This window comes from Oryza glaberrima, chromosome 1 (genome assembly GCF_000147395.1).
Source record: "Oryza glaberrima chromosome 1, OglaRS2, whole genome shotgun sequence".
Classification (NCBI taxonomy): Eukaryota; Viridiplantae; Streptophyta; class Magnoliopsida; order Poales; family Poaceae; genus Oryza; species Oryza glaberrima.
The window spans coordinates 10,291,834-10,311,620 of NC_068326.1; the positions used below are offsets into that span (position 1 = coordinate 10,291,834).

General features: G+C 43.5%; 2 protein-coding genes across 3 annotated transcripts; one reads left to right on the top strand and one right to left on the bottom strand.

Annotated features, from left to right (window-relative positions):
• The first annotated feature begins 284 nt into the window (after positions 1-284).
• On the top strand, positions 285-9,759 carry LOC127778719 (uncharacterized). 2 transcript variants are annotated; one of them, XR_008018554.1, is made up of 11 exons: positions 285-665; positions 2,009-2,126; positions 2,800-2,896; positions 3,548-3,654; positions 4,140-4,262; positions 4,430-4,583; positions 4,957-5,017; positions 5,123-5,478; positions 6,909-8,430; positions 8,543-9,035; positions 9,511-9,759. XR_008018554.1 is itself a non-coding variant. In XM_052305345.1 (10 exons), the coding sequence occupies exons 1-10, from the start codon at positions 547-549 to the stop codon at positions 8,787-8,789; spliced, it is 2,904 nt and encodes a 967-aa protein (XP_052161305.1). In that variant the 5' UTR covers positions 285-546; the 3' UTR covers positions 8,790-9,091. The 2 variants fall into 2 exon arrangements, 1 of the variants encoding a protein (XP_052161305.1); XM_052305345.1 differs by lacking the exon at positions 9,511-9,759 and having other exon boundaries at positions 8,543-9,091.
• Positions 9,760-9,825: 66 nt separating this feature from the next.
• On the bottom strand, positions 9,826-11,570 carry LOC127778733 (outer envelope pore protein 16-2, chloroplastic-like). Its single transcript, XM_052305355.1, has 6 exons — positions 11,227-11,570; positions 10,832-10,891; positions 10,665-10,696; positions 10,543-10,576; positions 10,365-10,432; positions 9,826-10,243 (listed from the first exon to the last, which is right to left on the bottom strand). Exons 1-6 carry the CDS (start codon positions 11,405-11,407, stop codon positions 10,100-10,102), a joined length of 519 nt encoding a protein of 172 aa, XP_052161315.1. The 5' UTR covers positions 11,408-11,570; the 3' UTR covers positions 9,826-10,099.
• Between the last annotated feature and the right edge of the window lie 8,217 nt (positions 11,571-19,787).

The window sequence follows — 19,787 nt, forward strand, 5'->3', positions numbered from 1 at the left end:
ATATCAATAGGTGTTTTCATTTGCTTACACTTTCAATTGCTGGTCAGAATTTCAGCTTTTCCATTCCAAAAGTAAAAAGCCGATAGGTTTTCGACAGAAGACCGACCGAAACCAGGAAATTTGAACTTTAATTTTTCGCCTATAAAATTTGTTCAGAATCTGTCGGTTTTCGATCGAATTTCGTGATACCGGCACCACCAGTTGTCCGGCATGCGATGTGGTACCGAGACCGGCAGCACGGAAACCGGCCTAACCACCACCATCAACTCATTCAACTGCCAAAAGCGTCGAAGGTTTGTCTCTGCGGACTGCGGTTTTACCCCACGGAGAAAAAGGCCGCCCCTCCCGCCCCAGCCACAGCGACGAACCACCGCCCCGGAGGCCGCCGGCGTCGAGCTCCCCTCGCCCACAGCGTGCTCCACCGAGCTCCCCCCCCCTCGTCTCCTCCACCAGATCGGTGATCTGATCCCCGCCTCCACCATACAGCCAGATCCGTCGCCCCGCCGCCCCCCTCCGACCTACCCGTCCCGAGGCGGCGGGGAGTGGATGGCGGCGACGGTGGAGGAGCAGATGGTGGTCAAGGCCATCCGGGAGGAGTGCCCATGGGAGTCGCTCCCCAAGCGCCTCCAGTCCACGCTCCACACCAAGGAGGAATGGCACCGCAGGTTTACTTGCCTCGCCTCTACTCTCTTCCATGGATTTTTGATCCTGCTGCTTGCTTCGACGCAGCTTGTGGTAGTTTACTACTAGTCGGCCTCCGAGATCTAGGGAGATATACACCAGTAGAGGCAATGCCGTTTGGAGTTCTTGCCTTAGACTGATTAAAGCTCGTTGCACCAGCTGGAAGCTCTTGCCTAGATCTCGCCCATTTGCTAGCCGCATTTGGGCAGGAGCACTCACTTCGGAGATGCTTGTGTTGATCTCAATTGTGGTGGGGGACTAGACAATCGCTGGGTTGTCCTATAGGATAGCCGGATAGATGGATCCCTGTGCACCTGTAGTTACTTCTAGACAACACTTATGAAGCTTTTGCATTCGTAAATAGTACTTGATAGGTAGTGGGGATTGAAGAATTCCAAGCTTCAATTGATTCTGAGTGAGGTCAGGAACTCCGAGATCTAGAAAGCACGTGATATCCAGTTTTTAGAAATGAGCAGCGCATTGGATTTGATTGGTCTTTCACCCTGTATGATCTTCTGCTTAGTTATCACTACGACGCTTGCTAGTATACTGGATGTTGGTGATGATTATACTGATTGGAATTTATCGTGTTCATCTTATTTAGCATGCAAATAACAATTCTTCATGGGTTAAAGCACATGATATCCATTGAAAGGATGCAGGAAAGTCCGTTAATAACCTGAATTGATGGCAATCATTAGTGAAATGTTTGTCCCTTTCAAAGTTACCTCCTTGAAAATGTGCTGAGAATAGACAGTCTCAAATGCCAATTCTATAGATCATGTATCGCAAGGTGATAAAAGAGAAAACCTTGCACTTCCCAGTCCCTATAGGTCTATCGAAAGAGCTGAATTATTTTTGTCATGTCTGCGAAAACAATTCACATAACTGATGATGATCACTATAAGGGGAGTTACAAACGTAGGGGATTTACAATTAATCATCAAAAACTCATTTCCACTTGGCTTACACCGAAGTACATTTGGAGTTGCAATGTGACTTTGTAGAAACTAAGTAGAAAGGAATCTAATCGTGTAAATCAACAAACATACTTCCATCACCATCGATGGCATTCAGATCACATAAATAAAAGAAATTAATGGCTCAATGAAGGGAGAAAATTACATTTGTATATCAGCAAAAAAATCCTTTTGAGCTAATGTACACACATACATCCTGGTGCATTCCTTATAAAGGCCTTCTTGGATGACTGTGTTCAAGTACTTAGGTGTATTAAACTATGAAAGTATGAATTGCTTTCCTATTACTTTTGTTGATGTAGAGTAAAATTTACTGGCCTAATCTCCAGTTAATAATTTGATGGCAGGATTGTGGATTACTGCATCCGAAAACGATTACAATGGAATACTTGTTTTGCTCGTAGAGTGTGCAGGGAAGGGGAGTACTATGAGGAAATGATGAAATACCTCCGGAGGAATCTTGCAGTATGTTCCTGAATACTACCTCTTGCATGGTACCATTTTGAGATAATCCATGAAATGCCATTGACAAGCATCTAAGTCCCAGAAATGCCATCGACAAGTGTGAGTTCCAAGAAATGCCATCGTACAAGCGATTTTGTCCCAAAAATACCATCGCCGTTAGGGTTCCGTCCATTCCGCGCCGTTAAATACACTGTTCATCCTATAGAACTTAACGACGTGGAATGGACGGAACCCTAACAGCGATGGCATTTTTGGGACAAAATCGTTTGTACGATGGCATTTCTTGGAACTCACACTTGTCGATGGCATTTCTGGGACTTGGACGCTTGTCAATGGCATTTTATGGATTATCTCTATAATTTTAGGTTAGCATATTCAGCAATTATGCAAAAGTATGGTTGTACCTCTTGGGGCCATGATTCATTCTTCTATTGATAATCACCCCCTAGCTAGCATTATTATATCCGTGTTTTGATAGTCGAGATACTTTGCTTGACCATATCTGTTATTTTTTCTATGGAGGGTTCTCTAATTATTTCTGCAAGCTTCTGTAGCTGTTCTATTGACGTGCTAAATTAGTATAGAAGAAAAGCAATGGTCTTGTATATTTGAAGAGTTTGTGCAAAAGTTCTGATGATCCTCACCTGATACACAATATCACAACGTTTTGCAGTTATACCCGTATCATCTTGCAGACTATATCTGCCGAGTTTCGAGGATCTCACCATTTAGATATTATTGTGACATCTTGTTTGAAGCTATGAAGAATGGTAATCTCTTGTTAATAGAAATAGTTTCTTTCATGTCATTTATGTATTTGTTTAGCATCCTCGTATAAAGATCACATTTAATTGGTTAATTATTTTATGTCTTATTTGACATATAATAACAATAAAAAAGGTATTACATTGGTTTCTATTTTATGTTACTACAACATCGGGCAATTCCTGGCCTAAGGGGGTTTTCTTTTAGTTGCAGAACAGGGCAATGTATTGATAGACAATTCTTCCATCTAGTTTTACTATTAAGTTCTATGGGTACCTCAGGGTGTACAGAGTCCCTGTGCAGGCAACTATTATGTACAAAGTTGCATAATTGTTTTTTGTTTCATCCTATTTTGGGATAGTTTTGTGTAATCTATGTCGTTTTTAGTTGAATACCTCTGTAACAGCATGGAAACAATATAAATAAGCTTTTATTTTTGCCAAATTACAAGAAATGTGATTTTACTCTTTTAGGTTTGTTCAGCATAGCTCTTAGAATTAGCCTTTATCTTCAACTGATTATTTCTGATGGCAATAATTTAGTAATCACTTTGAAACATGGAGGTGACTATCATAAATGAGTATACTTCCACCTGCTTTATTCATCGATGTTGTTCCTGTTTATAGTTCTGACATGTTTTGGTTATGTTATTGCAGAGCAACCATATGACAGTATTCCAAACTTCACTGCTGCTGATGCCTTGAGGCTTACTGGCGTTGGAAGAAATGAGTTCATTGATATTATGAACAAATGCAGATCAAAGGTAGTATCCATTCTCATGGCTTTTTGCACATTACCACCTGCTCTTACCTTGAAAACCGTAAATTGTTTTCAAATAGTTCACTGTTTGACTTCTGGAGTAATCTGCTACACACTGAAACAATATTGGACAATTTGGAAGCTCGCAAGAAATAATAAAAACATTGGAATAATGGATATTACCTAGAACATATCTCAACTAAGCAGTAACTGAATCCTAAACCATTAAGCTTACTATTGTTTAGATGCACTTCTGCAGTGTCAGGCTGAATTTGAGTTATGAAATATAACGATTCTGTGTAAACAATGATGTGCAATTGTGCTAACTAATTAGTCCAGTTCATGAGAAAAGTCATGAATGCACTACCAGGTTACCTTTTCTTTTTTTTCAGTATGAATCTAGAGTGGTTTTTCATGATGTAGTAGTACTATTTTGTAGCAACATCGATTACCCTAGCAAATAATACTATTTCTTGCTGAATTCTTCAGAAACTAATGTGGAAGCTGAATAAGTCAATTGCAAAAGAATTATTGCCTACACAGCCTGTTGACTTCCCAATCGATCCTTGGTGGGGAGTTTGTCTTGTGAACTTCACTATAGAAGAGTTTAAGGTCAGGTTTGCCCCACTCTCTATATGCTGTACATATCACAATATGTATATCAATGCGGTGAAACTGCTTTTGTTAGCTTGGAAGATAAACGAATTTCTCGAGTTTTTGTTTCTATATGAAGCTATTATTTCTTGATGAAATCTTTACATCTCACTGGTTGATTGTAGAAACTTTCAGAGGAAGAGACTGCAACAATAGACAAAATATGCAAAGAAGAAGCCAATTCCTATGTTCTATTTGACCCAAAGGTCATAGATGGCCTTTATAAAAGAGGTTTAGTGTATTTTGATGTGCCTGTTTACCCTGACGACCGCTTTAAAGGTATTGACCGTTTTAAATGATCTTTTCTAGTGAAAATCCAGTAAAATTAAGCTAATTGGTTGGCACTATTTTCTTTTGTATTGTATCTAGATTCTATACTCATGAGTTTACCTTGTTTAATACTTTAATTTCAACAAGTATGATATGAGTATACTCTTGTCTTGTAACTACTGACTGCCAAGGAATGTTTGAGACACTCCTTATTTCGTCATCTTATAATGAGCTTCCTATGTAAGAATAACTTATAAACTGTGCATGTAGTTTTATTCCTTCTTTTACTATAGTAAGCATTTGTTTTTCTGTTTTCAACTAGGAAAACTTGTATTTATGTTACTTCTCTAGTTTTAAAAGATGTTATATTGTTCTGTTTCAGTTTCCAGGCTCGAAGGTTTTGTTTCTAACAAGGATCAATCATATGAAGACCCAATCGAAGAGTATGTACTAGTAGTGCTTTCAGTTGATATTCAAATCAATTTTACTTGTAATTTTGTGCTACCATCAAAGTGAGTACTGCTTACCTTTTTTTTCTTTTATTTCAGGCTACTTTATGCTGTATTTGTTGTGTCAAGTGCCAATGCTACTGTAGCTGAATTGGCTGCAACTCTACTAGCTGACCTTTATCAGCTGCAAGCAGCTGCGTCGTTTGCTTGTCGACTGGGCTGGGCTGTAAAACTTATGGATGCTGACTCTGTACTTGAAGATGCACCCACTTTTCCCAGTAACATTCTGAGTGATGATGAAGAAGGTTCAAATGCAAGCATCAATTCAGAAAAGTCTGGCCAACAGTTGCTCAGTGTTGATGCTGGACCAAGGAAAATATCTGGAACTGCCCATGTAGCGTTGGTTGTGGATGCGAATGTTACTTCGTACTTGATGATGGGCTCATTGTCACCAGGTTAGACATTTTATTTTTATTTAAGATGTGAGAGAGGAGATTTTGAGCTGAAATCTTGTATTCTACATTAGGTAATGTCTTGCTTTCTGTACTACCAGCTAAATGCCGTGCACCTGCCACAGTAAAATTGAATCATAATTCATACAAGTCGTAGTGTTGTTCTGAACAAAATGAATAAATGTCAATCTTTTTTTGTTAAGGACAACCTTTATGTTTTTGTCCCAGGGAGCACTTCTAGAATTAGCTTTAACCAGTTGGTAACCTGTGCATTTGCATAGATTATTTTTATTTATACTATATGCTTGTATTCAAATTTTGTTATGTACACTTATAGTTTTTAAGTACGAAAGAACAATAAATTCAAGCATCAGAACTAATAAATATAAAGTCATGTCTGTCATGGAATCTTGAATTTAGTTTTTCTTGATTAAATAATCCTAAAATTCGTAATTAATAAATGCAAGATTGTACTGGGTTTTGTGTCGCAGTCATTGAATTAGTAAGTAATGAGTTGTACCCATCTTACAGTCTCAAAATTAATATTTTTTTCATAATTTATATAATTCTGAAATTCGAAATTAACAATTACCTAGTTGTAACTTATGTGAACTCTTGTTTTTATCTGAGCCATTATAATTCGGTAGCACTTAGATGGATGGCCACATTTTATCACAATTTCCTCGACTAATATAGGATTCCTCAGATTGCCCGATTCACATGGGTATAGATAGATACTACATTTTTTCTCTCGAATACACAGGAGATCTGCGTACCACTATATTAAAAAGAAAGAGAAGGTAGAACCCCGTGTACAAAACGTCAAAACCAAACACGCACACACCGAGGTCTAGGAACCATGCGTGTCGCAAACCAGACCACAAACACAAAAAGGAAAAATGACCACGACCACAAACCAAACCATGATGTGAGACTAACCATCCAGCTTAGCCCCCGAGCCCTGGCCAAACACCACAGCCATCCTTCCTCCTTGGCAAGTTAAAGAGCACCGGCCAAGTTAGGAGCAGCCCCATACAAACACAACGGTTTCGATGCTTGGTAATTTGGTTACCTTGGAACTTGTACTATCTCCGTTCCCCCAAAACTTCATTTCTGACTATGCTCCTGGATATAGTCAAGGGTATATATAAGAAAATAACGGTACTTGATATTATATAATATTTAAGAACATCAAGAAGCACTTGGTAAAAATATACTGTAGTGTGGAGTAGGTAGAATGGCAGATTCACTGTCACTACCACCATTGGCTTCTTTTAGGACAAGAGATTATTTGGTGTAATGATCTCGCCTTCTTTTGTACATTAGTTATTCGAATTGCAGCTTTTCTGTACTGATTAATAGTCATGTAGTCAAGTAAACATTACGTACTGTACTAGTACTACTGTTCTGAAACCTTTTTCAATGTACTGCAGGTTTAAAATCTCATGCTGTCACACTATACGAAGCTGGAAAATTAGGTGATTCTTGCATTGCAGAACTATGCAGTGATCTGGCTAGTTTGGAAGGGAAGAAGTTTGAGGGTGTGCTTGAGGAGTTTGCTAATCATGCATTCAGTCTTCGATGCTTCCTGGAGTGTTTACAATCTGGTGGAGTTTCTACCAATGTGAATATTGATAAAGCTGGTGAAGCAAAGCTTACAACAAGCTCCTTGCAAGATAATGTTACTGCCCATTTGACCAAGATAAACATTGAGGACACTGATGAAATGCCCCAGCAGAAGCACTCTGATTTAAATAGTAGTGATGGGAAAATGTTGACTTCATCAGCGACTTTATTGGAAAGTGGAGAAGGCATGGAGGGAAATGATGTTGAGGGTAGTGGCACCACTGAACTAGATGGCTCAACTGACATCAATGTGGTTAAGACTAAAAGGAAGTACAGAGTTGATATCCTCCGATGTGAGAGCTTAGCTTCACTTCCACCAGCAACACTGGAACGGTTGTTTCTCCGGGACTATGACATCATTGTGTCTATGGTTCCTCTTCCTTCTTCATCAGTTCTTCCTGGTTCGTCAGGCCCAATTCATTTTGGTCCACCCTCATACTCTTCCATGACACCTTGGATGAAGCTGGTTTTGTATACAGCAGGGGATTGTGGACCATTATCTGCTGTTTTCATGAAAGGACAACGCATTAGATTGCTTCCTAAACCTTTAGCCGGTTGTGAGAAGGCACTGATATGGTCTTGGGATAGCTCTGTGGTAGGTGGGCTAGGAGGGAAGTTTGAAGGGAACTTAGTCAAGGGCAACCTGTTGTTGCATTGCTTGAACTCAATGCTTAAACAATCAGCTGTTATGGTGCAACCACTTAGTGTAAATGATCTTAATGCATCAGGAAACCTTGTCACAGTGGATATCCCTTTGCCCCTGAAGAGTGATGATCAGTCAATTGCATCTGTGATAGCTCAAACTAATTTGCCACAAGAACAGGTCTTAAATTTGGCCTCTGTATTAAAAGACCTGTCCAGTAAATTTGAGTTGAGTACACTTGGCTACCTTCGGTTATTAAGACTTCATAGGCTTACTGAATCGGATGAATCACACCTAGAAAATGGAAGTTACCAGTGGGTGCCTTTGAGCTTGGAGTTTGGAATCCCCTTGTTCAGTCCAAAATTATGTGAGCGGATTTGCGAAAGGGTGGTCGAATCCTGTATACTTCAAAAAGAGGATCTCGCTGAACATTATGATGTGATGCAAACTGTAAGGCGGCGGCTAAGAGAACTTTGCAGTGAATATCAGGCAACTGGTCCAGTTGCTAAGTTGTTCAACAAGCGAGGAAGCTCAAAGGATTTGCCCCGTGTTTTAATCAACACCATCAGTGGCAGATGGAATCCAGTTAATGATCCTTCAGCACCAAGTGAACATGAGAGGCTGAAACTTGCTGGACGGCAGAGATGCCGAACAGAAGTCGTGGGATTTGATGGGACCTTTATCAGGTATTTGTGTTTGTATTTAGAGTTCATGATTTTGTTCTGGAACCATATATGATCTTTCTCATTTGTTTATTGGTAACAGCTAACAAATGTTCATGTTCTTGTACCTCAAAAGGTCATATGCACTTCCTCCTGAGCACGATGAGGCTGGCACCAAATCTTTATCTGAAGAACAATCATCAGCTCACGATGGAAAACCAGACACAGAAGATGCAGATAGCAAGGATGTAGTCTTACCAGGTGTAAACCTCATATTTGATGGAGCTGAATTGCATCCATTCGACATCAGTGCTTGCCTTCAAGCACGTCAACCTCTCTGGCTCATAGCTGAGGCGTCAGCTGCTTCATCGACCATGATATAAGAGTCCATCCATTCTTGGTTTATGTTGGTACGTACATATCTGTTTGCTGCAAGGCATGCGTCCCGAAACGGGTGATACGTCAGTCTGAGGACTCTTTGAGGGAAGATTTTGCTGTTCAACGGGCTGCTGTTTTTCTATGCACTCTGGCCAAATGATGCTTTTACAGGAAATGACAAATTGTAACTTATCAACCGAGTCTGGCAGAGCGCATTGCTGAGGCTATTTACATCATTACATGCATCATATGTAAGTACATCTTTTTTTTTCTCTTCAGAATTTAAACATTTTCAACCTGCTCTAAAACTTCCCCTTTTCAATGCTGTTCTTGGGTTATGCTGGGGAATTAACCGGTAGTTTTGGAATGCCCACAATCCACAATCCTTGTTGGATTAGGTCAGACCATCATGCCACACTGCCTAAATAGATCCAAAATCTCTGCCTGTAACCATGTCAGGTCATAGTTCCATTTGGGACAAAATGTAGGGGAATTTATCGAACTTCTCATGTTAGGCGTGACCAAAATTTGTGGGAATTGATCTTCATCTTGCTCCGTATGTAGTAGGCCTGGTGCCCATGTTCAGTGTAACGCTTCACCTTTACAACGCGCGGAACTATTTTCCTGGAAATAGATTGCCGGAAATGCGTTTTACCTTCTTCTCATCTTCTGTACATGCCCCTCCATGCGATTTTGTCTAACGCAATGTCATATCTTCACTTGCAGGTATTTTTTATTTTTTTGGCCAACCGATTGTGGAATTTTTTTCCCGTCATCTTGAACGAAGACCTTGATGCTCAAAGGTGCTTACAAGTTCTTTCTTGTGTAAGATTTGCTTGTGATATACATGAGTGTTGTATAGTACTACTACTTGTTCGAATGAAAATTTTAGCTAGGAAGGATTTGTCGAGAGTGGATGTATTTAACATATGGGTATTTTCCCACCAATGCGTGCACTCTCATATTTCACCTCCATATCTCATTTCTGTAGTCAAGAGAGTCAAAGACGTGCAATGTCGATGAAACACACAAATGGCGCATATCACAGTTCCATACTTAGCCATGAGGAGGATTCGAACTCCAAAAGTACTTTGTTGTGCCATGAAACATAAACATAAACTAAGTAGCTAGCCTTACATCTGGAGTTTTTGCTTGTTCTAGCTCTAGCTAGCTAGCTTACACTAACATTGGGATTGTTTCGAAGGAAGAAAAATAAAAGGAACGCGGCGACGGGGACTACACATCATGGGTGCATCTGATGAGAACATTTACTACAAATCCATAATCCTAAACCCCTCCCGCACTTCAGGCTCGATCAGTATATGCCGGAAAGCAGGCTCGCCGCACTGGAGAGCGCGGCGCCGGTGATGGCGAAATGGACCATGTGGTCGGCGTTCCCGGTGTCCCCCGTCAGCGCCACCGCCACGCCGGCCATCGCGCCCGCGACCGCGCTGTTCTTCTGTGTTCATCAGCACAAAACCAGTACTTAGCTAGCTATCTATGCTCTTCTGGAGTATCAGTTAACAGTCAAAAAGTTTAGAACCCGACTAGAACAGAAGATAAAGTTGAAGAGTACCAACCCAGTCATGGCACCCTCTGGCCTCTCTCAGGCCGTACGTCAGTCCAGAGTACACCCCAGCCGCCAATCCTGCCAGAAAAGAAAAAAAAACAGTATCATAAAGGTTGATTTATTCTACTTTCTGAAAAGCAAATGATTTTTTTCATAATGATCTATTCGATTTGATAATTTGCACTGACCCCACTGGAAAGCCTCCTTCCCAGCGGATTTTACCTGCGAAAGCACAATAATACATGATAAGAGGTCATCAACGTGATAAAAAAAATGCAGCTAAAACGACGTCGTTAATTCGGCCACTCACCACGGCATCAAGCGACTTCTGGCCATCATCCCCTGCATATGCATCAGCACCACCAGCGTAGAACACATGACACAAAATAGACATGTCAATCTCCGGCTAATAAAACGCACCCAACGTAGTACTATGATCTGTATAACTCAAGAGGAGACTCCGAAATTGCATTTCACCTCTCGAGAAATTGCTCCTCTTGACGGCGTTGTCCAGCCCGGCCGTGTCCCCTCCAAGCCCTGCAGAATTACATTATGTAATTTTTATTATATGCGGCAGTAGATATGGAGGCAAGTGTACGTGTTTCACTAGCTACTTGCTCCGTCCCAAAATATACCAAAATATAAGTATTCATTTTTGAATCTTGACATAGTCTTCGAGATGATGCTTATTTGATCAATAATATTCATAAAAGTAAAACGTTTAAAATAAAAATAGTTACAATAGCTTGTTTAATAATAAATTTAATTTGATTTTGCACTATAAAAATACTTATATTTTAGGACGCTAAAACATACTTATATTTTAGGACATTTTAGGACGGACGGAGCGAGTAGGTAATTAACGTACGTACCTTCGACGGTGACAAAGTAGGCCTCCCGCGAGACGGCCCGCGCGGCCCCGACGCCGGCGGCGCGGATGAAGCTGTCGGCGACGCGGTTGACGAGCGGGTGGCCGAGGTCGACGAGCCACCGCTTGTCCATGCTCGCCACCTCCTCCTTGAGCGTCCGGGTGTCCAGCCTGCTGCTGCTCATCCTTCTCCTTACTCTCTCCACAAGGCTCGCGGCTACGTGCGTGCGTCGAAGCGGTGGTGGTGGTGGATGCGGCGGCGAGCGATGCAGGCGAGACGGTGGTGGTTGCCGGGGGTTGGTATAAAGCGGGCGGGGGAGGAGAGCCACGTGTGTGGGGGCGCACGGCGACGTGTCCCCCGTCGTGGCGAGCTCTCCGCGCGGGGCGGGGGAAGGCGCAGCTCCCCACGGCGTTTTCCTGCGGGGAGACGGGCGCGTGGCAAGGCGAAGGGCGGTCATCTGCGTGGGCCGGTTTAGCCGGGGGCGCTGCGTGGTGGACCGTGGTTGGTTACTGAGTTGGGCTTTGTCTGGATGGGCTACACCTTTGCAGACCCTGTAATTGGCTAGGAATAAGGCTGAGTTCTTTTTTGGAATAAGTTCACTTTGGGTCCCTCTATTTATTCCCCAGTTTGATTTTCGTCCCTTGACCACAAAACCGGGTATGACCCGTCCCTCAACTTACGAAAACTGGGTAAACGTGGTCCCTCGGCGGTTTTGAAGGCGATTTTGGCTGACGTGGCGCATACGTGGCTTGTTTGACTAGGTCTCCGTCCCATGTGGCATTGACGTGGCGCTTACGTGGCAATTATATCTCAGAAAAATAATAAAAAGCGTGGCCCCACATGTCAGCTGCACACAAAAATTAATTTAAAAATGGTGGGGCCAACGTGGGCCCACATGTCAGCTACACAACAAAATATATATGGTGGGGCCCACGTGGGCCCCACGTGTCATTCCCTCTCTCCTCTCAACTCTCTCTCCTCTTCTCCATCGTCGCCACAACGCGCGCCAATAAGAGGACGCCCCCAGCGCCGCCGCCACCGCCGAGGGGAGCCAGCACGCGTCGACCGAGGAGGGAGGCGCCGCCGCCGCTCCCGCGGCATCAGCCGCCAAGGCCGCAAGGGAGAGGGATGGAGGCTGCAGCGGCGGCGGCGGGGAGCTCCCATGCACATCGTGAGCACGTCGGTGATGGCGCGCGAAGCCGGCGGAGAGGGAGGCGGAAGCGGAGACGGCGTCACGCGAAGGAGGAGTCGGCGGCGTAGATCGATGCGGCGGCGCAACAGGAGGAGTCGGCGGCGGTGGGTCCGAGGTCGTGCAGCTCCGGCCGCTGCTCCCTCCTCTCCTGTCTCCCGTCGGCCGCCACGTGCCGCTCCTCTGCCATCGGCCGCCGCGAGGGGAAGAGGAGAGAGAGCCGAGAGGTGGCCAGCGGGAGCGCCGCCCCGACGGAGAGGGAGGCCGATAGGAGCGCCGAGAGGGAGGGGGCGAGCTCGTCAGGCCAGCCAACGGGTAGGAGGAAGAAGAGCGGCGGCGCGCGCCACGCCGGCGAGAGGGTGGCCGACGGGAGCGCCGCGAGGGATGAGGCAAGGTCGTCGGGGCGGCCGGTGGGAGAGGAGCGGCGGCTTGCGGGGGCCGGCTGGAGAGGAGGCCGCGCGCACCGGCCGACTGGAGGTAGGCAGCGGGCGGCAACCTCACGCGCCACCGCCGCACTCCACCTTCGAGCCGCCGCCTTCCTCTCCCCTCCTCCCCCTGCTCTCACCACCGTCGCTCAGGCTTCTCTCACGCCGGCTCACTGCCTCCATCCTCCTCCGGCCCGCGGGCTCTCCGTCGCCGCTGCGCCGGCCTTCTTCGTGCAGACCGCATAGCAGGAGAGAGAGAGGGGATAGTCGGATAGAGAAGAAAGAGAAGGAAGCATGGGGAAGAAGAAGAGGAGAGAGAGAGAGTCGAGAGGGGAGAGGGAATGACATGTGGGGCCCATGTGGGCCCCACCATATTTATTTTGTTGTGTAGCTAACATGTGGGTCCACGTGGGCCCCACCGTTTTTAAATTTTTTTTAGCTGAATATGGGCCCACGGTTTTTTATTGTTTTTTCGAGATATAATTGCCACGTAAGCGCCACGTCAATGCCACGTGGGATGGAGACCTAGTTAAACCTGCCACGTAGGTGCCACGTCAGCCTAAACCGCTATCCAAACCGCCTTAGGACCTTATGTGCCCGGTTTTCATAAGTTGGGGGACGGATCATACCTGGTTTTGCGGTCAAGGGACGAAAATCGGACTGGGCAACAAATAGAGGGACCCAAAGTGAACTTATTCCTTCTTTTTTCTTTTAAGTTGTCAACTCACTCCACTCGTTTTTCATGTACACACGCTTTTCGAACGGTTAAACAATACAGTTTTTTTAAAAAAAATATACGAAAGTTATTTTAAAAAATCATATTGATCCATTTATTAAAAAAATTAGCTAATACTTAATTAATTATGTGCTAATGAACCGCTCTGTTTTCCGTACCTCCCGAATACAACCTAAGTCTATTTACCTCCCTCATCTTTTGCACCTAAATTGAATCGTCTCCCTTAACCGTAAAATCAGGTATAATGTCCCCCCATCTTTGAAACCCGGTGCAAATTAGCTCCTTCAGTGGTTTGAAAGCGATTTTCTACTGACGTGGCAGGTTGGCTCGTTGAATCAGCAGGTAGGACCAACATGTCAAAGACTTCCTCCCCATCTCATCTTCTTTCTCACCTCATCTCTCTCCTCTCTCTTTCCTCTCCTCATTCTTCCCTCGCACGCGCCAACAGCCTTGTTGGGTGTCAAGCTCTCGCACCCGGCCAACCTCGCTTCAACACTTTGGCATTGCCCACGAGCTCCCCATCCACAAACAGGCTCGGTAGGACTGGCACAACGAGCGCCCAACACTGGCGAGGGCACCCCAACAGAGGTCGAGCGAGCCCCTAACTGCGATGCAGAGGAGGCACAATGCCATTTGGTTGCCAGCAGACGCGCCTGATGGATGATGCGACAGAGGAGAGGAGGAGCTTGTAGGCGGCGGCACAACAGACGATGACGAGGTTGGCACCACGCAAGCCAACCATGACACCACTGTTAACATCGAAATCTGGTACGGTAATTTAGTGGATTCGGTTAAAGAAAGAAACCGATTAGTAGATAGAATTTTATCAAGCCAAGCTGAATTCAAAAAGGAATCGTGAAGAGCACGGCAAGACAGTTTGATATTATTAGTATATCTCTTAAATAGGCAGGATTAGTTATTTTTATTTTTTTAGGAAATATTATCTCGTGCCTGATATGAACGTGTATGTCCAAGGGTATAAATATGTACCTGGGGTCTTTATAATATATCCACAGATCAATACAATAAAATTTTGGCGTATCACCAACCTTTTGACGGGTTCCTTTCTTTAGCGGGGTTGCATCGGTTAAGTTCGATCTTCAGCGAGAAATCAAGTTTGGGGCCTTGCTATCAAGTTGGGCTGCAAAAGTTTAGTTCGATCTGCAGCAAGAAAGTAAGTTCCATCAACTTTGCTTGTATCAGCTTGGTTAGAACTTCCTCGGTTAGGTCCGATATTCTAAGTAAATTGTTACAAGCGTTGAGCGTTGTCTATCAGATATATCGATTCTATCTTTAACTGCATCGATGTTTAGAGTTGCATTGGCTTAGTTAGGACTTCCTCGGTTAGGTCCAATATTCTAACTAAGTTGGTATTTCTCCAATCACATTGTTGTTTTAGATTGGTTCGATATATCCATCATGTTTGTGTAGATATATCAGCTAAATAGGTTTTTTTTTATTATCTTCAATCTTATTCTACACTGTCTCGGTTTGATTCGATCATTGCTAATAAGTTTGATTTCACAGTAGGTTTTTCTGCAATGTTTCATCAGGGTTCTAATCAATGAGTTATCATTATTTTAAGCTTCAATTATCAGATGTATTGGTTAGTTAGCCGATATACATTAGAATATACCTACATCGGACCTCCAACTAATGTATGCTTTAACCATCGGACCTACATCTACCATACTATATCAGTACCGACCAATTGGTTTATTGATGATTATATATAATTTAATTCTAGCCGATTATAGCATGAATATCATTGTTTATCTGATTATTTGAATTTACATTGGATCAATAGCTGATTGATCAAAACCGTGTCAACATTGGCTGACCTCATTACATCACATCGACCTATTGACCGATCGGCTTTTTGATCTTGTACTATCTATATATCTATCTTGTTAGTCGTAGGATCAAACTAACTAGCACGTCCGAACCTTATCAAGATTTAGGACCTCCACTGGGGCTAAGCAGATATCCCAAGCCTTCATATGTCATGACAAATTTCACGGCAACAACCACCCAAATATCCCGAGGCTATCAACGCGTGGGCGCTCATGGCCAACCTCGAGGAGCACTCGATGCTCCTAGTCGCCATCTATAACAGGTTTGTTGAGCTTTACCTCACATGTGGCGATATCGCCTCCACGCGGGCACTCCTCAATATGTTCCCGACCAAACGACACGTTGTTTCGTGCATAGCCATAGTTACCGGTCACGTGAGGCCCGAGTTATTGGATGAGGCCATTATGATGTTCTTCGGTCGATCGGGACATCGTTTCCTCCACGACCGTGGTGACGGCAACGCGAGGCAGTTCATGGATGAGCATATGCTATTGTTCTTCACCACAGTGGATGACTGCAAAGTGCCCATCAACATTCTCGGCATGCGTGCAGATTGAGGACCTCATGGTGGGGCAGTCGTCCTCAAATCTGGGCAGAGAGCGACCTCACTAGCCATTGGGTCTTACCCATTGCTACATGCCCCTTTGGCTAACCACGTGTATAGGAACCGCCTCCGTCCCGGCCGTTGTTGTGCGGAAGGGAGGTTTGCTGCGATCGGGGAGAGAGGAAGAGATCGGCGACGGGGCGATGACGAATTGGCGAGGAGGAATTGGCAGCGGCCGAGGAGGAGAAAGAAGGAGATTTCAAGCATGGTGAGGTCTTGGCAGCGTATTGGCGAAGGGAAATAGTACAAGGGCGAGCACGTGAAAGTGAGGATGCGGTCTGCAAGGCGTGGACGGCCGGTGGCGACGCGCGGTAGGGAGGATAGGCGCTGGCGCGGTTGTCAGGGCAGTGAGGGATGTTGTAGACTTGTGGTTGTGCCATCGGCCTCGGGTAGGAGTGGAAACGAGCTGAGCCAAGCCTAGCTCGGCTTGGCTTGCAGTGGCTTGCAACAAACTAGGCTTGGCTTGGCTCGGCTCAAATAGGGAAATAAGCTAAAATTTGAGCTCGGCTCGGCTTGTTTCCTGGGTCGAGCCTGCTCGCAAGCCTTTATGTTGAAACACCTCTTCATATATATTTTGTAATTATTAAAAAAGTAAGAACAAATCATGAACATGTAAATTTTAAATAAGTTTATATATTCAATTCTTCAAAATCTTAATGATAAATTTCAAGTTGACAAATAATAACTTCATGAAAAGTAAAATAATCGATATAAACACATGATGGCCTAGGCTCGCGAGCCAAAATAAGCGGCTTGCGAGCCAGCTCGGGCTCGGCTCATTTCAGCAACAAGCTAAATAGGAGGCTTGGGCTTGGCTCGTTTGGCTTACGAGCCGAGCCAAGCTAACCAAGCTCGAGCCAAGCCTGAGCTGAGCTCATGAGTCCGAGCTTTTTCTTCACCCCTAGCCTCGGGGGAGAGATGGAAAATAGAGAAGAGAGAGGGGGGGAAGAGATAGAGGAGATTCGTTGACATGCGGGTCCCACCTGCTGATTTAGTGAGTCAACAGCGGTTAACCTGCTACGGTAGCAGAAACCGCTTACCAAACTACCGAACAAGTCTATTTGCACTAGTTTTGAAGATGTGAGAGACGTTATACCTGGTTTTTTTTATTGAGGGAGATGATTCGATCAAGAGCAAAGAGATGAGGGAATCGAAATAGACTTATGCCACAAAATTAAGCGGGCCTAGCAGATGTTGCAGTTTAGTGACGGGCGGCACCTCAATAGGCTGAACAGTGTTGATGCCACTTACAGTCCGTTACCGACCACTTCAGAATCTTCAATTGAAACACTGGGATTAAAACTTTCGACAGTGCTATAGACCCGACATATAAGGACCATGTTTAACGTAGCTCTGGATACGACATCTGTTGAAGCTGGGTATTGTATATTTCTATTTTAGAAGATGAAATATACAATATCAAACCAGTTTAATTTAAGTTATAAACTCCAAATCTAATGTGAATCTAGAGTTTGAATATGTACCAAACATGATCAAAGTTTGTTATGTACCACACACAATATTATAGCAAAATATACAATTCATACGATCAGAAATTTCAATATTAAAATTTGAACAACTTGAATTGTTCCTGCCGATATACTAGTAATCGGTTAGGACCTCTGGACCGATAACCGGGCTATCTGATCAGTTCAGAGTAATAGAATGCTCTAACCTCATATAAGAGTTACGTGATGATGAAATTGAAGATGACATAAATATTTTTCCCTTAGGAAAGTAACTAAATTTCAATTTCCAAGCATGTTGGAGATACAAATGTATCTCAAAATGATGGGTAACCAAGAAGATTATGTATTGTATCATTTTTGAGATATAAAGGTACCTGAGAGGAATGTGTCCTATAGGGTTAAAAAAAACCAACTTTGTTGTCTAACATGATTTATTAGACTGCAATAGACATTGATTTTGCGTGTTAGGGGTGCATTTATGTAGATTGGGGGTGTTATTTGGGAAAATATGTGGTGATAAACCTAAAATCCACAAGTTGGATAAAAAATAGACATCTAAGATTTATCTACATCATCACGAGTAAAAAATTTACTCACAGATTTACTCACGAGTGGTGACGTGGACGGATCTTAGATGTCCATTTTTTTATCGAACAATAGTTTTTAGGTTTCCACTACATATGTAGTCTCCACTATACTCCCTCCATACTCATATTAGAAGTTGTTCTGGGCTCTTGGCCTGTTTTCGCAAAGGATGTCGTCGCTCGCCCACGGGGTCGCGTTTGGACGCGATTGCCCCTGCGCTCGCCGCCAGTTCCGCTCACAATCACGTGTGCGTAGGAGTAATTGCATCGCCTCGTTTCCCGGTAGGCGATTCGAACCCACGACCTTGGGACACACACCTCGCTGCACTAACCACCTAAGCTATGATTGTTTCTCGTATGGAATGCATTCACAAACCCTATTTAATAGGTGCAGACAGTGAAAAATACCTCCTAATTAATCACTCCTTGGTATGCACAATCATATCCTAAACGACTTCTAATATGAGTATGGAGGGAGTATATATTTTCTCTGCTTATTTCGCTATCTCACTTTACCACGCCATGTACTTTAGAAATGCCATAGAATTTTAAGCACGTGTTTGCTTCATTGCTACACCTCTCATGATACACTCTCTTAACCTTAGGGCAACGTGTCATATTGTCAAATTTGTGGTTATACTTTGAGCTCATGTTGTAACTTATCTAAGCTTAGTTGTGGCAGGCTTAGGTAACAACCAAATATGATTATACTTGTCTTATCGAAATTGTCTGATGATTCCTTTTCATGGGATTCAAGATGATTGGCGATTGTCATGATCAGGGCCTGAACTTCGGGGAATTCTGTCATTGTGCCAATTCCTTCCTTTGTCTCCATCTCAATGTCTTAAGAATCATGTATACAGCTTGTAAAGCGCGTCACCACTTGCTGCTTTCTGGGGAAATTCGTACTACTAAACCCCAAGGACCATATGGATCACATTATGCCTTCTTTTTTTTGAGCAGTGAACTTAGTAGACGTGGTCCTCTTGCATCAGGCTGTAGCGCATTTTAGACGTAATGCTCCTGATATTGCAAAACTCCCGAGTCCTGATTGCACTTTTGCCATCAGGAGTCTTCTCTTTATTCTTGCAAAATTTTAAAATCGACATGCTCCACTTGCAATCCAATATCACGACACCATTTCTTTTTTGTCTTTCATTTGCTGATTGTTTCCACAGTTTGGTGGTTGCAATATTCGGTGCAGATGTGCTAATGTTCACATCAGATTTTTCTTAACTGATATGATTAGTGTCACACCAAAGTTAGCGTATTGCATCTTGTACTGATTTGTTTGACTTATTGCTTTATTACTGTAATCCTACTTTCTCAATTGCACGCTACTGCCATGTAAAGGATGCCATGATGCTGATGCTGCCGTGTAACTAATCTTGTCAGGATCATTTGGTCTGTAGGAATATGATGATGCTAAGATTCAGCCTCTACTCTTTCCTGAAACAGCTCTCTTGATAAGAATATTAACACTACCAAGCACTAATTTCTTGTTAAATGTTCAGTTCTGTCGTCACCATATGTTAAGCTTGGGTGCTCATATGAAGTGTTATATTTTATTATACTACTCTGTATATAGTATTTATGTGGTCCTTGCATGAATTGTAACGAGCTCATCTTTTGAAATGAAAAGGAAATTTAGTGGGACAGTGCGTGGATATGATCAGGATTACCACCGCGTGTGTGCTTACTTT

What these genes read in the sequence shown, in the direction of transcription:
- LOC127778733 (XM_052305355.1), bottom strand. Translation starts at nt 11,407, where the DNA reads ATGAGCAGCAGCAGGCTGGACACCCGGACGCTCAAGGAGGAGGTGGCG. An exon ending in CTACTTTGTCACCGTCGAAG is followed by an intron (nt 10,892 to 11,226) that starts GTACGTACGTTA and finishes GTAATTCTGCAG; the next exon opens with GGCTTGGAGGGGACACGGCC. An exon ending in AGAAGTCGCTTGATGCCGTG is followed by an intron (nt 10,577 to 10,664) that starts GTGAGTGGCCGA and finishes GTGCTTTCGCAG; the next exon opens with GTAAAATCCGCTGGGAAGGA.
- LOC127778719 (XM_052305345.1), top strand. Translation starts at nt 547, where the DNA reads ATGGCGGCGACGGTGGAGGAGCAGATGGTGGTCAAGGCCATCCGGGAG. An exon ending in ACCTCCGGAGGAATCTTGCA is followed by an intron (nt 2,127 to 2,799) that starts GTATGTTCCTGA and finishes AACGTTTTGCAG; the next exon opens with TTATACCCGTATCATCTTGC. An exon ending in CCCTGACGACCGCTTTAAAG is followed by an intron (nt 4,584 to 4,956) that starts GTATTGACCGTT and finishes GTTCTGTTTCAG; the next exon opens with TTTCCAGGCTCGAAGGTTTT.